This window comes from Thermoascus crustaceus, assembly GCF_041956765.1.
Source record: "Thermoascus crustaceus strain CBS 181.67 unplaced genomic scaffold VTN00scaffold_3, whole genome shotgun sequence".
Taxonomy (NCBI): Eukaryota; Fungi; Ascomycota; class Eurotiomycetes; order Eurotiales; family Thermoascaceae; genus Thermoascus; species Thermoascus crustaceus.
This window is the reverse complement of record NW_027192529.1, coordinates 445,956-458,784: the sequence shown is the minus strand read 5'-3', so window position 1 is coordinate 458,784 and position 12,829 is coordinate 445,956. Positions and strand designations below refer to the sequence as shown.

At 48.9% G+C, this 12,829-nt stretch overlaps 3 protein-coding genes across 3 annotated transcripts; all 3 read left to right on the top strand.

Annotated features, from left to right (window-relative positions):
• Window positions 1–505: 505 nt before the first annotated feature.
• VTN00DRAFT_5353 (uncharacterized protein) lies at window positions 506–1,883 on the top strand (the record flags this gene model as incomplete). The annotated part of the gene is made up of 2 exons (XM_069431875.1): window positions 506–1,738; window positions 1,854–1,883. 2 exons carry the CDS (start codon window positions 506–508, stop codon window positions 1,881–1,883), a joined length of 1,263 nt encoding a protein of 420 aa, XP_069287790.1.
• Window positions 1,884–7,575: 5,692 nt separating this feature from the next.
• On the top strand, window positions 7,576–7,944 carry VTN00DRAFT_5352 (uncharacterized protein; the record flags this gene model as incomplete). Its single annotated transcript, XM_069431874.1, has 2 exons — window positions 7,576–7,708; window positions 7,802–7,944. The coding sequence occupies 2 exons, from the start codon at window positions 7,576–7,578 to the stop codon at window positions 7,942–7,944; spliced, it is 276 nt and encodes a 91-aa protein (XP_069287789.1).
• A 2,261-nt stretch (window positions 7,945–10,205) lies between these two features.
• On the top strand, window positions 10,206–12,350 carry VTN00DRAFT_5351 (uncharacterized protein; the record flags this gene model as incomplete). The annotated part of the gene is made up of 5 exons (XM_069431873.1): window positions 10,206–10,242; window positions 10,299–10,367; window positions 10,426–10,663; window positions 10,715–12,198; window positions 12,253–12,350. 5 exons carry the CDS (start codon window positions 10,206–10,208, stop codon window positions 12,348–12,350), a joined length of 1,926 nt encoding a protein of 641 aa, XP_069287788.1.
• Between the last annotated feature and the right edge of the window lie 479 nt (window positions 12,351–12,829).

The following is a 12,829-nucleotide window of genomic DNA, read 5'->3' as shown; positions in this document are numbered from 1 at the left end:
TCAATCAGCATCTCTCCTGGTATCCGCCATGGGTTGAATATGGTTGAATATAGACTACAAGATAAGAATGTTCTATACTTTCAGAATTAGAATGTCGTTGATCGCTCTCGGTAGCTGTATGAGGGAAAATTTGAAACTAAGCGCAGACGTCACCTGTCGCCTCTTAGCTTCGCCTTTAGTGATTTAAATCACTGCGAAATTTTAGAGGAAAAAGATTTTAATTCCAATGGAAGATCTGCAGTAAAATTCATATTTAGAGTCCTTCCAGGGACTGGCGTCTTGTAGCGACTGTACGCAGCGCCAGTGGTCCACGACCTCTCCAGGCTCTCTTATCGATAAGCGGAGCTTAACCTCGCTCCATCTCAACTCCCGCACTCCCCATCCCTCAGCCCTCCGTCCAGCTGCACCTCATCCACCGCGTCTGGCTTTCAGACGACGGCTTCAGTTTTTCTGACTTGCCCCTCCTTCATTTCTAATCTATCAGAACTGGTTCCCCTTGCCCGCCATGGCTTCCCAGAAAGTGACCTCCGCTTTGGCCTCGATCGAGTCGGCTCCCAGTCAGAACAAGCCACAGCTCTACAACGACTTACTCTCCCAGATCGTCTCGACTTCCTCCGAACATGAGCTTGCCCAGGACCTTATCTACTACCTTGACTCAATACTCGACGAGAATATCAGCATCGTCGCCGCCCGCCCGCTCCTAGACTCCTTCACCAACGTTCTACGTGGACTGCCCCCCGAGATCCAAATCAAAGTCGGTCAACATGCCATCACACTGCTCCAGTCTCGCTCCGGGTCTATGGAGGAACAAGATGCACGAATCCGGGAGATTCTTGCGGACGCATATGAGTCGCAGGAGGAGTACATCGCCGCGGCGCGGGCGCTGCAGGGGATTCATCTCGACAGCTCGCAGCGCCTGATCTCGGACGCCGCGAAGGTGCGGATGTGGATCCGGATCGTGCGACTGTACTTGGAAGAAGATGACACGACCAGTGCAGAGTCGTTCCTGAACAAGATCAAGAACCTGCCTAGCAAGATCGAGGATCCCGAGCTCAAGCTCCACTTCCAGCTCTCACAGGCCCGCATCCTCGATGCCCGCCGCCGCTTCCTCGACGCGAGCCAGGAGTACTTCAATGTCAGTCTTGCAGCTGGTGTCGACGAGAGTGACCGTCTCAAAGCCCTCTCCGCGGCAATAATCTGCGCTGTCCTAGCGCCTGCCGGGCCGCAGCGGTCGCGGACCCTCGCACGGTTGTACAAAGACGACCGCGCGACGTCGGTAGACGAGTTTGGAATCCTGGAGAAGATGTTCCTTGATCGTCTCCTGACACCAGAAGAGGTCAGTGCCTTTTCAGAGAAGCTGGCCCCGCACCAACTCGCGGTGACGGCGGACGGTACGACCGTGCTCGACAAAGCAGTCACCGAACACAATCTTGTCGCGGCTAGCAAACTTTACGAGAACATCACCACCGACTCTTTGGGTGCAATCCTCGGCCTTAAGGGGAATGGCGAGATAACTGCGGGCGAGAAGGCGGAGGCGTACGCGGCACGGATGGTGGAGCAAGGCCGGTTGAAGGGCAGCATCGACCAGATCTCTGGCGTGATATACTTTGATTCTGGAATTTCTGGCGTTGGTAGCACAGGTTCAGCGGGGAGAAATCTGCGGCTGTGGGATGCAGGCGTGCAAGGGGTGGCAGAAAATGTGGAGAGGGTAGCAGCAAGCATAATTGATGAGTTTCCGGTACGTTATCCTGTCCCCTCCGTTCTCTTATAGAGACATCTTCTTTCCGAATTTGACTCTCTTCGTTATTACAGGGGATATACTAGATGTACTGACGAGTTTTACTTCACTACAGGAGTTTGCGGCTTCGCAAATGGTACATTGACGAGATACCTACGATGAATTCACCGAATAAAAAGATAACGATAGACACGAATTAAATGAAATAGCAGGAATCGAGGGCGTTAATGTCAATAAATATTCCAAGCTGAGCTTTCCACTTGCTCCGCATAATCCGAACTTTGCATCGGCATATCTCCTAGTAGTCGACTTGTCCCAGCATTCCGCAAACCGTAGAAAACGGAGGCGCTATCAAAGTACCATATGCAATCACTACATTTTTTTCCCATTAAAAGTGAATGTCCACTCTGCAGCCCTCCGCATTGCATGGCATACAGAGTAATATGATATTCACTGGCAAGATCAGTAAATCACTTACGGGCATTAGCCATTAGCCCACCCCGCTTTTGCATATATTAACCACCAGAATCATCGTCCTTCTCTTTCTCCTCCTCTTTCTTATCTCCATTCTCGACGACTACATTTGGTATCTACATATCTACGCATATATACTAAGGTACCTGGTATAGATAAGTCCCGATACCTCTCTAGGCAGGTTTTCACTGACTAGGTTGGACCGTTCGGCCTCTTGCGTGCTCAACAGCTATATTTTCAATGAATTTAACGTTGGATATCTCATTCCATTACTCTGATTCTGTGTCTCAAACTGGTTTGCTTGTATCGAAATCAGGAAAAATGCTGCAAAAGACCTTCATTAATTCTCTAGCTGCCTAATCAATATCTCGGGCACTGTAAGCCTGATTAAACGGTTTGCCATACAGAAATCGCAAAATATGACTCAGCCGGGTTTATGAGTGGATAACCCCGCCCATTTTCACTATGGCTAACAGGACTACGGACTTGGGGTCGGGTCCGGTAGGGGTGCCTCCAATTTTTCCTTTCCTTTCCTTTTCTTCTTATCGTATATGTTGGCAGTACTGAAGTTCTTTTTCCCGGTCAGGATTGACAGCAGGGACCTCTCAACATACTTCGCGACCTTATTGAATCTACTGCACCAGCTGACGAGGAGGGAGAGCGAGCTGACCACTATTGATTCAATAGGTTGCCCAATCGTTAAATCTTCAGCAACCGTTAGGTTATGATCCCTTGCCCAAAACCCTAAAATTCCTCTAGTTTTCTTCGATGATTCTTGTTGTTTACATGCAGTGTGAAAAGTGTTTATTAACACTATTATACCTGCACCTTCTTCGATTCCCTAATGTATTTACATGCGTCCTTGTGTTCTCCTTGAGCAAGGATCTTGCGAAGCCATCCATTGGGCCTTGTCGGAATGTAATTGGGTAGTTAACCCTCTGTTCCGACCAAGTTCTGCCGAAGCCGAGGATTCGGAGGATATCCAGCGTGAAGGGTTAGACGTCAAGTAAGTAGTTTCTCAGAACACTACTACTATTAGAATGATTCCTTTCTTCAGATTATATCCTTTTCGAGACAGGTGATAATCCTGCTGAAGCTCCCTGTTCCGCCCGGTTGCATCTATGACTATGCCGCTCGCTTCCTAACGAGGGTCATAGCCGTGCCATTTGGTGACATTGTTCTCCCATTCAACCACATAGAACACAAGAGCGCTTGACAACAAAAATAGGTAGCAAGCTGCTACAGCGGGTTTTCCCGGATATCGAAATTGTGGTATCTAATAATTATTTTCTGATTTTCCGCCTTAACAACTCTATCTATGATTGAAGCTATGGCGAGTGATAGTGGTTAGCAGGTATCTTTTTCTATCTAGTTCATCCCTCATAGATATGGCAGTGGTAATCTTGCCTATAACCAGGATCGAGTCGTGATCTTATGGATGCTAGCATCTACCTTACTCAACATAATATTTCTTCTCATCTGACCACTCTTTGTTCTATTCTAGAGAACCGTGTTGTAAACTGCTACTCTGTTAAATATGGCAGTCCTTGTGTCCCTTAGCTATTTTGTCTGACCGTTCTGACTATAGATTGCTAACATGGCATTATACTGAGAGGGCCATCCAAGGCTTTTCGAGTACCATTAATTTCATCTGTTCTCTTCTGGTTGATTAAGAACCACTGAAGATAAGCAAGAAACCTGCTTTTTAATGCTTGTTGGCTGTTTGGCAGTTTCTTTCTATCTCTCTATAGAAATCAGAAGAACTAGAAATTCATCAAGACCACCCACGGACACCCCTCCCCGGTGCAAGAAGATCGACGAAGCTTGCTCCGTGACTCGAAGATCCCTAGCCTAGTAAGCCTCTGGTAGTTGATGCTCAAGATTTGAGGCTCCTTGCTTAATAGCTTTCAGTGTTGTGAGCGCGATGGGGGCTGCATTGTCACCAGAGCTGGCGAACCCCATAGATCATTGTGATGCTGTTAAATATAAGGAAAAGTGGACTGAGGCAATGGTGAACACCAACAGCTTTGTCGAAAACATGAAAGCTGAAAGTGCACGCCTTGACAAGATAATAGAGGAGGCCCAAGGCCACCTGATAAAGCAGCAAGCTGGCTACATTAGTGCCAGCGAGAAGGTATCCAGGTTCGGTGACGAAGAGAGCATCACAGAAGCCTGCAAAATGAGGCTAGAGGAACTAAGAAGCACCTTTTTTTTTCTTTTTATAAACTCTATACATCCATATTCAAGGGAGATGTTGGTCTGTCCTCTAGGCAAGACACGACTATCGACATCCTCTCATCACGAAAGGAATATACTTGTTGACTCACTTGGAATGCCTAGACTGCAAGGATATTATACCAATTTCTAAGACTGCCGTCCTTCAAGGGTCATCGTCCATTTGAAAACCGCGTTATATATCACAGATACCGAAAGCTATTCACTTGAAGTAAGATAATTGAGGGAAATTGTGCAAACTGCCATTATAGAGCGGTATAGTACTCGATCGGAAGATGCAAGAGATCACTATTTACTATCCCAAATTTTTACAACTTCGCGATTTATCCCTGCGATTGCCACAGAGCCCAAAAGAGGAAATAGAGAAAGTCCCAATGGGCCGCCATAACGTCTACTCGTTCACCAACAGGCGGGTAAAAGCTGGATTGTGGACGTTACGGCGATGCGGCAACGATTGGATGAATGTCTGCTCGGACAGGTGGATACCTGGTATAACCAGGAACTGAATCATCTAGCGCGATTGGGCCTATGAGCAGATAAAAATGGAATCGAAGAGTGGTGCAAGGCCCTAGAACAGCATTTCCAAGCACCACCAATTCAGTCATTGCAAGCAGTGGAAAACTTGAGATATATGTTAGCCGACGTGTATGATAGAAAGAACCCCGCGGGATACATCCAACAAACTATTGTGCACGGCAAGAACAGCAGTTTGGCAGTAACGGAAGCACAGCAGGCTTATCTCGCGTACACCCGTTTCGATGCGGTGTTACGAATAACCTTGACTGAACCAAGCGACAACTCAACGCTGGCGAATTTCATTGACCACGTTGATCAAAGAAAATACGATCGGTTCGACCGTTACACCGCGGCCTTTCCTTTTTCTTCTGTGCTAGAGATATCAAGATTCACAGGCCAAAGATATCTGACATTTCTGTCAAACGTGGTTATCTACTTATAAATCTCTTTGGATATATGATAGAATTTTTGACATGCTATGCCCTTTTCAGAGATATACCGTCAGGCCATTTACCCTGATGTTTCTAATTTATCCTCATACCATCTTGTTCCTGTTCCTTCACCCCGAAGTCGTGAAAACAACCTCGCTCGCCTAGATGGTTCAACTCTTCCGAGGATTGTTAAACAAAATTGCGGGCCACAGCCAATCCCGGAGCGGTGGTGATGTGTCCGTCCATTTTCCTATATCCATATATCCAAATCTAAGAGAGATAATCGACTAGGTATACGATATTGAGAATCGGACCTCACGGTTCAAGCGCACCGGGGCAGCCTTTCGCCCAATCCCCAGCCGTGTTGCTTTCCGCGGGAACCCCGAAGCCTCTTCCATTGTGCGTGGTGTGTCTGCTCTAAGTGCTCTACTAATTTGAGATAGCAGTTGAGAGTTGTTTTCAGACACCTTACACAGCGTTGTCAAAGATACCAGACTGGCTTCGCGAAGTTAATACAGACAATCTTCCAAAAATTGTTGTTGAAAGTGACTGGAGCAAGTATTGGCCTCAACTTCATCAAGATAAGGACTTGTGGACAAAAGGCGGTGATGTTCCTCGCCGCTCGTTTCAGGAGCCCTGCGTTGTGAGTATTTGTCCTTTACACCTTGTCATACTCTACACAAGCTATTATTTTTTTGCTTTTCTGAGAGGAAACTCTGTGCTAATATACAGATGTTTTATAGCCGAGACCTGTAATGCAGAGGACCGCAATACGTTTCCCTGAACAAATGCACCATATTAGATCCTCCACTAATAATCCATTATCAATGACAGGATCTGTTTTACACTGTCCGCTGGTTTTGAATGGGTTATTGTTACAGTTCGTCTTATACAGTGTCCAGTAAAATGCTCGAGTTCCAACATGCGGATACGATACCAACATATCAGACAGGGGCGTGGTTTTCCAGGGAGTAGAAATACGGTATGCGATATTGATAAAATTTCCTGATTGTTCTCGAGGACGAACAATATATCTCAGGCTTAGAGCTGCCATGGGACCCAGGTGAATGGGAAAAGGATACTGCTGCTGGGCTCTTGCACAAGAGCATCCATAATCTCAAGAAGTTGAACTCGGGATCAGAGATCGACAAGGAACAGTTTCTTGCTCTCTGAGTTTTATGGCGTAAGCCAAGATCTCTTCTCCGATTTCGCATTGACGGAAACTGCACCAGTTTACACTCATCGATGACACCACCGTATAACTCAACTATCCCATGAGAAGAATCGAACCGACACTCAACAGATTGGCTTCAACAAAATGGAAGGTGTCCTTCCAAGCGGACGCAGCTAATGGTTATTGGGCGGCACCATTAGGACAAAACAACGTCCATAAAACAGCATTCGTGACGGTGTTGGGACAGTTCTGCTAACGTACTGTAGGCACCGCGCAGCCGTTGGTGGAGAGCGCACGCCCCAAGTCTAGACTCCAAGGCCCGAGCATACTCCCTTCCTCCATTGCTGGCACGATATACTGCCGGTCTTCCTCCCCTGATGACGAGCAGCCGCATAAAAATAATTGTTTTCCCTCTCTGTGAGCTTTCTGTTCTTTTTTCTTGCTAGTAAGAAGAAAACAGGTAGAGTTCACAATAAAATTGGACAAGTGTATGGTGCTGATCTGTTCATACTATGGCAACTCAGCTAGTTTGAACCTCCAAGCCTTATGCTGCATGGTTCACCTGTTCAACATTCCATCATCAGAGGCAAGACTGATGCAAGTGATCAGATATGTGCGTCAGCTTAAGCAGAAGACAGTATGTGAAGATATATAACTATCCAGTGAAGAATAGCTTCAAAGCATGACAGTTCACAAACAACTTGAACAAAGTCATCCCAAATCTCACAGCTAAGCTCAATACTGTTCCATATGAGCTTCAATGGGGAAAACAAGGAAATTGATATTGGTTGCTGGGTCAGAAATGCAGATGAAACCCTATCACAGATCCCAGACTGAATAATTAGGGACATTCCAGAGGATCAAAAGATACAGTCAGACAATTTGATTTATACCCTGTTTCAGGGTCTTAAGTCAGACACAATACACTTATTTACAAGCATTCTGATTTTCACAAAACCAGTCCATCCCTGGACTCTTCCCCCTGCCCACAGCCAAGTCGGATCGGCATGGAGTTTAAAAACAAGACAACTAAATGCAAGTATCTGGGAATTGACTATGATGCCGTATATGCCAAGAGTCCCGACCAGAGTGCACCACATGTCAGTCTCGATATTGCTGAAAGGAAATGCGCGAACGCAGGTGCGAGTAGATACTTACCTACCTCTATGACAGGCGCTGACTCCGGATTTCCTTCCCTTTTATTTTCAATCTTCTAAGCTTTTGATGACACAGGTGTACAGCGGAGCAACATCGCTCTTATGGAGAATATCCTATGGCTGAGCGAATTTGCAGCGTTACCGGACCAAGGCAAAGAAACGCGCGTTTTCGACATCCTGTGCTTCAAAGGACTTGGGAAGGCTAATAACCGGCCCTGATACGAAATTATGAAAAAGCATCCTTACCGATCCCTCGAGAAAGAAGACCGCCCCATTCACCTGCTCCAGAACAGATAATTTACGGAACACTGCTACTGGGGCCCTGACTCAGCAAGCTCCGCAGAAAGAGAAGCAGAAGGTGGCAACTGCTGCAGAAGCCACACCCAGCTGATATATAATGGGTAGAGAATGAGAAGATGGTGACTGCTGTGGATAAAACTCAGCAAGAGCCAAATCTGGCTGACATACATTGATAGTCTCTAGGAGAAGAAACTCTTCTTAGAGACAAGAGAATGAAGGAGTTCTGCAGCATGGTTGCCGGTGGTGAAGAATTGTCTGATCAAGACAGGTACCGGTGAAAGCGGGATCCTGATCGGGATAATCTACCTGAAGCCATCATTACCATTTCTCGCCAAAGAGCTAGGAGGCAGCTGCCTAGACAGCTCAAGAAACATTCTCCAAAAGATCAATGAATATCGTCCTGCTCTGGAACACGACAGAGAAACCCATATTATTGCGCAATGCTTCTGAGACAAAATCAAATATGGGGTGCTGACTGCAGAAGTGGACTTGGCAGATCCAACGTGTTGCGCTGGATATCACCATATTCTCTCGGGCGAGAGTTTCGTGATGGAGCGAGCGAGTGGGCGCGGGGCGTTTTTTATACCGAGGCTCATGGGCTGAGCTGAGCGAGCGACTCCGGCGAAGCCGCGACGAACAACAACCTTAACGACGTGTCTAGGACGAGCGGAAGGCCGTTATCTATGAACTAGTATGACTAGTTAAGAATTGTTACTAGTGTTGAATTGAATATAGCTTTACACCCGAACATGATTCGCGTCTAATTCTCCTGTCGGGTTACTCCGCAGTACAGGGACTACCTGCTGCAAGGTTCGCTGTTCAACCCTTAGAGCTCAATCTCACCCGAAACAATTCATGGATAATACGTAAATACCTCAAGTAGATAATTACTTGGTATTATTGAAGGCTACAGTACATACAACATAAGCAGTTAAATTAGCACTGCAGGAAAGACAAGCATAGGGTAGGCACCTATATACAAGTCCTCGTTTCGACTGCAGCGCAGGACGATCAAATCCTTTATAAAAGGAAATACCTACCTGGCTCTTTATTCGTATGCTTGCTGAGTCTCGGGATTAGATATGGATCAGATAAGGATTCCGACATATTTTGAAGCTGTCAAAAGGTGGGTTCAACTATAAAAAGAGGTTGCTAGTCGCTTTTCTTGTTCCCACCATTCAATCCTTGAGATATTGTCCCAGTAGCCAAATTTAGATCATTCTGCTGCTTCCGGAGTTCATTCCAATGGATTTGCGTTCTAATTTCTTCGTATTTTGGTTCTGCTGAGCGTATAGAGCGGTCCCTGACTCCCTGCATCGGGTTTAACAGGCCGCGGGCGGCGGCGAAACTGGCCCGATGGTCGGGCAATGAGATGCCACCTACCCCATATGGAGAAGAAGCATACTGACCACTAGCGCTGGTGATACATCATACAGCACCTAGCTGGCTTAGGCTTGGTGTTGACAAACCTCATGGAACTATATCATTGTCACCTTTCTTGGCGCTGAGCAGGTCTTTTAGTCGATGCGGATGTTATCTGCCTGGAAAATTAGGTATCCAGGGACCAGGTATATGTACGACCAGATGCAGTACTTTGTTCTGCATCGAGGTCACCTGCCCATGGAGAAAGTCATGTCGCAGCTGACACTGTTAATAAGCCATCGATGTCATCGAGAGCGCATGGATTGGATGGTTTGGACTGGCATGTGAATGCAGCGCCCAGAGCAGGAGAGATGTATGTGCATGTGATCGGAGGTTTCCCCAGATGGTCGGAATACGTAGTCCGAGAGAAATCCTTCGAGAAGCACTCAAAACGAGGGCACAGAGCATCTCGCGGAGCTTCCGACAAAAACAGGAGTGCAGCCGAGTTAGAAAGCAGAGAACAGGCAAAAGCCGAGCTCTTCACGGCCGCATTTGTGCCGAGGAGGTCGATGTGGATAAGTCTCGCGCTCCGCCAGTGACGGGCGACGCATTCATGGTTGCCAAAGGGGATCCCGCGCTAAGCCGCTGTGCCTCGGCCGAGTGAGAGCCTCGACGCATCTGGCACTCGTCGGCTCTTGACGAACCCCAGATCCTCGTGCCTATATTTCTTGCCCCCTTCATCTCCTCTCCCTCTCCTTCTTCTCCCCAGACTCCTTTACTTCTGTCTATCTCGCTTCCTTTCTTGTCGTCTCGCAACCATGGTGGCTCCAAGAGTGATCGTTGTCGGGGGTGGATGTAAGCTTTCCCCGCATAACCATCACCTGCGCTGTGCTGACCTTTCTGTCCTTCAGTGTCCGGCCTGAGTGCTGCGCACACCGTCTATTTGAACGGTGGAAATGTCCTCGTCCTCGACAAGCAGAGTAAGTACGCCATTCAGCTCAGAAGCAGCCCAGGCATTCCACACTAACCCCTTCATAGACTTCTTTGGTGGCAACTCGACCAAGGCCACCTCCGGTATCAACGGTGCCCTCACTCGCACCCAGGTCGAGCACGGCATTGGCGACAGTGTCAAGCAGTTCTACGAAGACACCCTCAAGTCCGCCAGAGATAAGGCCCGCCCCGACCTGATCAAGGTCCTCACATACAAGTCTGCTTCCGCCGTCGAGTGGCTGCAGGATGTCTTCAACCTGGACCTGACCCTGGTCTCGCGTCTCGGGTTGGTATTCTGACTATCTACTATCTGGAGCTGCAGCTGACAGCGCCTTAGTGGACACTCGCAGCCCCGAACCCACCGTGGCCACGATGCCAAGTTCCCCGGAATGGCCATCACATACGCTCTGATGCAGAGGCTCGAGGAGCTGACGGAGAAGGAACCCCACCGCGTGCAGGTCCTCAAGAAGGCCCGCGTTACCTCCGTTAACAAGACTGGCAACACCGTGACCGGTGTCACCTACGAGTACAACGGAGAGACTCACACTGCGGACGGTGTGGTCATCCTGGCCACTGGTGGATACGCTGCCGACTTCACAGACTCCTCCCTGCTGAAGAAATGGCGGCCAGACACCTTTAACCTGTCGAGTACCAACGGTACTCACGCCACTGGTGACGGTCAGAAGATGTTGATGGCCATTGGTGCCAATGGCATTGACATGGACAAGGTGCAGGTGCACCCTACTGGTCTTGTTGACCCCAAGGATCCCACCTCCAAGTGGAAGTTCCTGGCTGCGGAGGCGCTCCGTGGTGAGGGCGGTCTTCTGCTCAACTCCGACGGTCAGCGATTCTCTGATGAGCTTGGCCACCGTGACTACGTCTCCGGTCAGATGTGGAAGGAGAAGGAGAAGGGCAAGTGGCCCATCCGTCTCGTCCTCAACAGCAAGGCCTCCAACGTCCTTGACTTCCACACCCGCCACTACTCTGGCCGTGGTCTCATGAAGAAGATGACCGGTAAGGAGTTGGCCAAGGAGATCGGTTGCGGCGAGGCTGCTCTCAAGAAGACCTTCGACGAGTACAACCTGATCGCTGAGGGCAAGAAGAAGGACCCGTGGGGCAAGAAGTACTTCCACAATGGGCCGTTCAGCATTGACGACACCTTCCATGTCGCCCTGATGGAGCCTGTGTTGCACTTCACCATGGGTGGTATCGAGATCAACGACCGTGCTGAGGTCCTGAACTCGGAGAAGAAGCCGTTCGAGGGCCTGTACGCCTGCGGTGAGCTGGCTGGTGGTGTCCACGGAGCTAACCGTCTGGGTGGTTCCTCTTTGCTGGGCTGTGTCGTCTACGGCCGTGTCGCGGGTGATAGCGCCAGCCAGTACCTCTTCCAGAAGGTGCTTTCTGGCGGCGCTACCACCGCTCAGCAGCGTCTGGGCCAGATCTCCCTGCACATCGACCCGTCGACCCCTGGCAAGGTCTCCGTTGAGTGGAACAACGCTGGTGCGGACGGCAAGGACCCTGCTTCTGCCCGCGTTACCGCTCCCGTCGCCGCTGGTGCTGAGACCCCTGCCGCCTCGTCTCAAGGCGCCAAGTCTACTGCCACCCCGGCTGGTGAGGCTGAGTCGGCGAAGCCTAACGACGTTTCCAACTTCAAGATCCCAGAGAAGGAGTTCACGATGGAGGAGGTCGCAAAGCACAACAAGAAGGACGACTTGTGGATTGTCGTCAAGGGTGTTGTGATGGACGTGACCAACTGGTTGGACGAGCACCCAGGCGGTGCTCAGGCCCTGTTCAGCCACATGGGTCGTGATGCATCTGAGGGTACGTTGCATTTGTCTTCTCGCATCCACATAACCTTGTGCTAACCAGATGTAGAATTCGAGATGCTCCACGACGACGAGGTCATCCCCAAGTACGCCTCTCAGATCGTCATTGGCCGTGTCAAGGGCCAGACCCCTAGCCTGCAATTCTAGATTGCCTACAGTGCTTGGGAATAGTTCTTTTTATGCATCCGACTGCGAGATGAGATATCCATAGAATTGGATCGTTTGAAAAAAAGGATACAGGCAGGGCGCCTGTCCAACTTACTCTGCTTTACGCTCACCGCATATATATTCCTCACCTTGACGCTGTTTGGATGGACCCTTGGCGGAAGGGGGCGCATGTACTCGTATTATAAGCAGATCGCTTTTTTTTTCTAATTCTAGCATGTAAATCGCTACGTATTGTTATGATTGGGAGGAAGCAATACAATTTGCTTATCAACAACCACCAGTTTATTTGCATGTCATTCCGTAGTCTGATTCCTGTCAGAGTAGAGAAAACGTCCTGAGGACGTCGATTACGTAACGCACGTTAGACCTGCAGGCACACTTCCCCATCTCTCGCGTGATGACTGCTGGCTAGGTACCTAGGTAGGAGGTAGGTACTTTTAGTCTGTCTGTCAATGTGC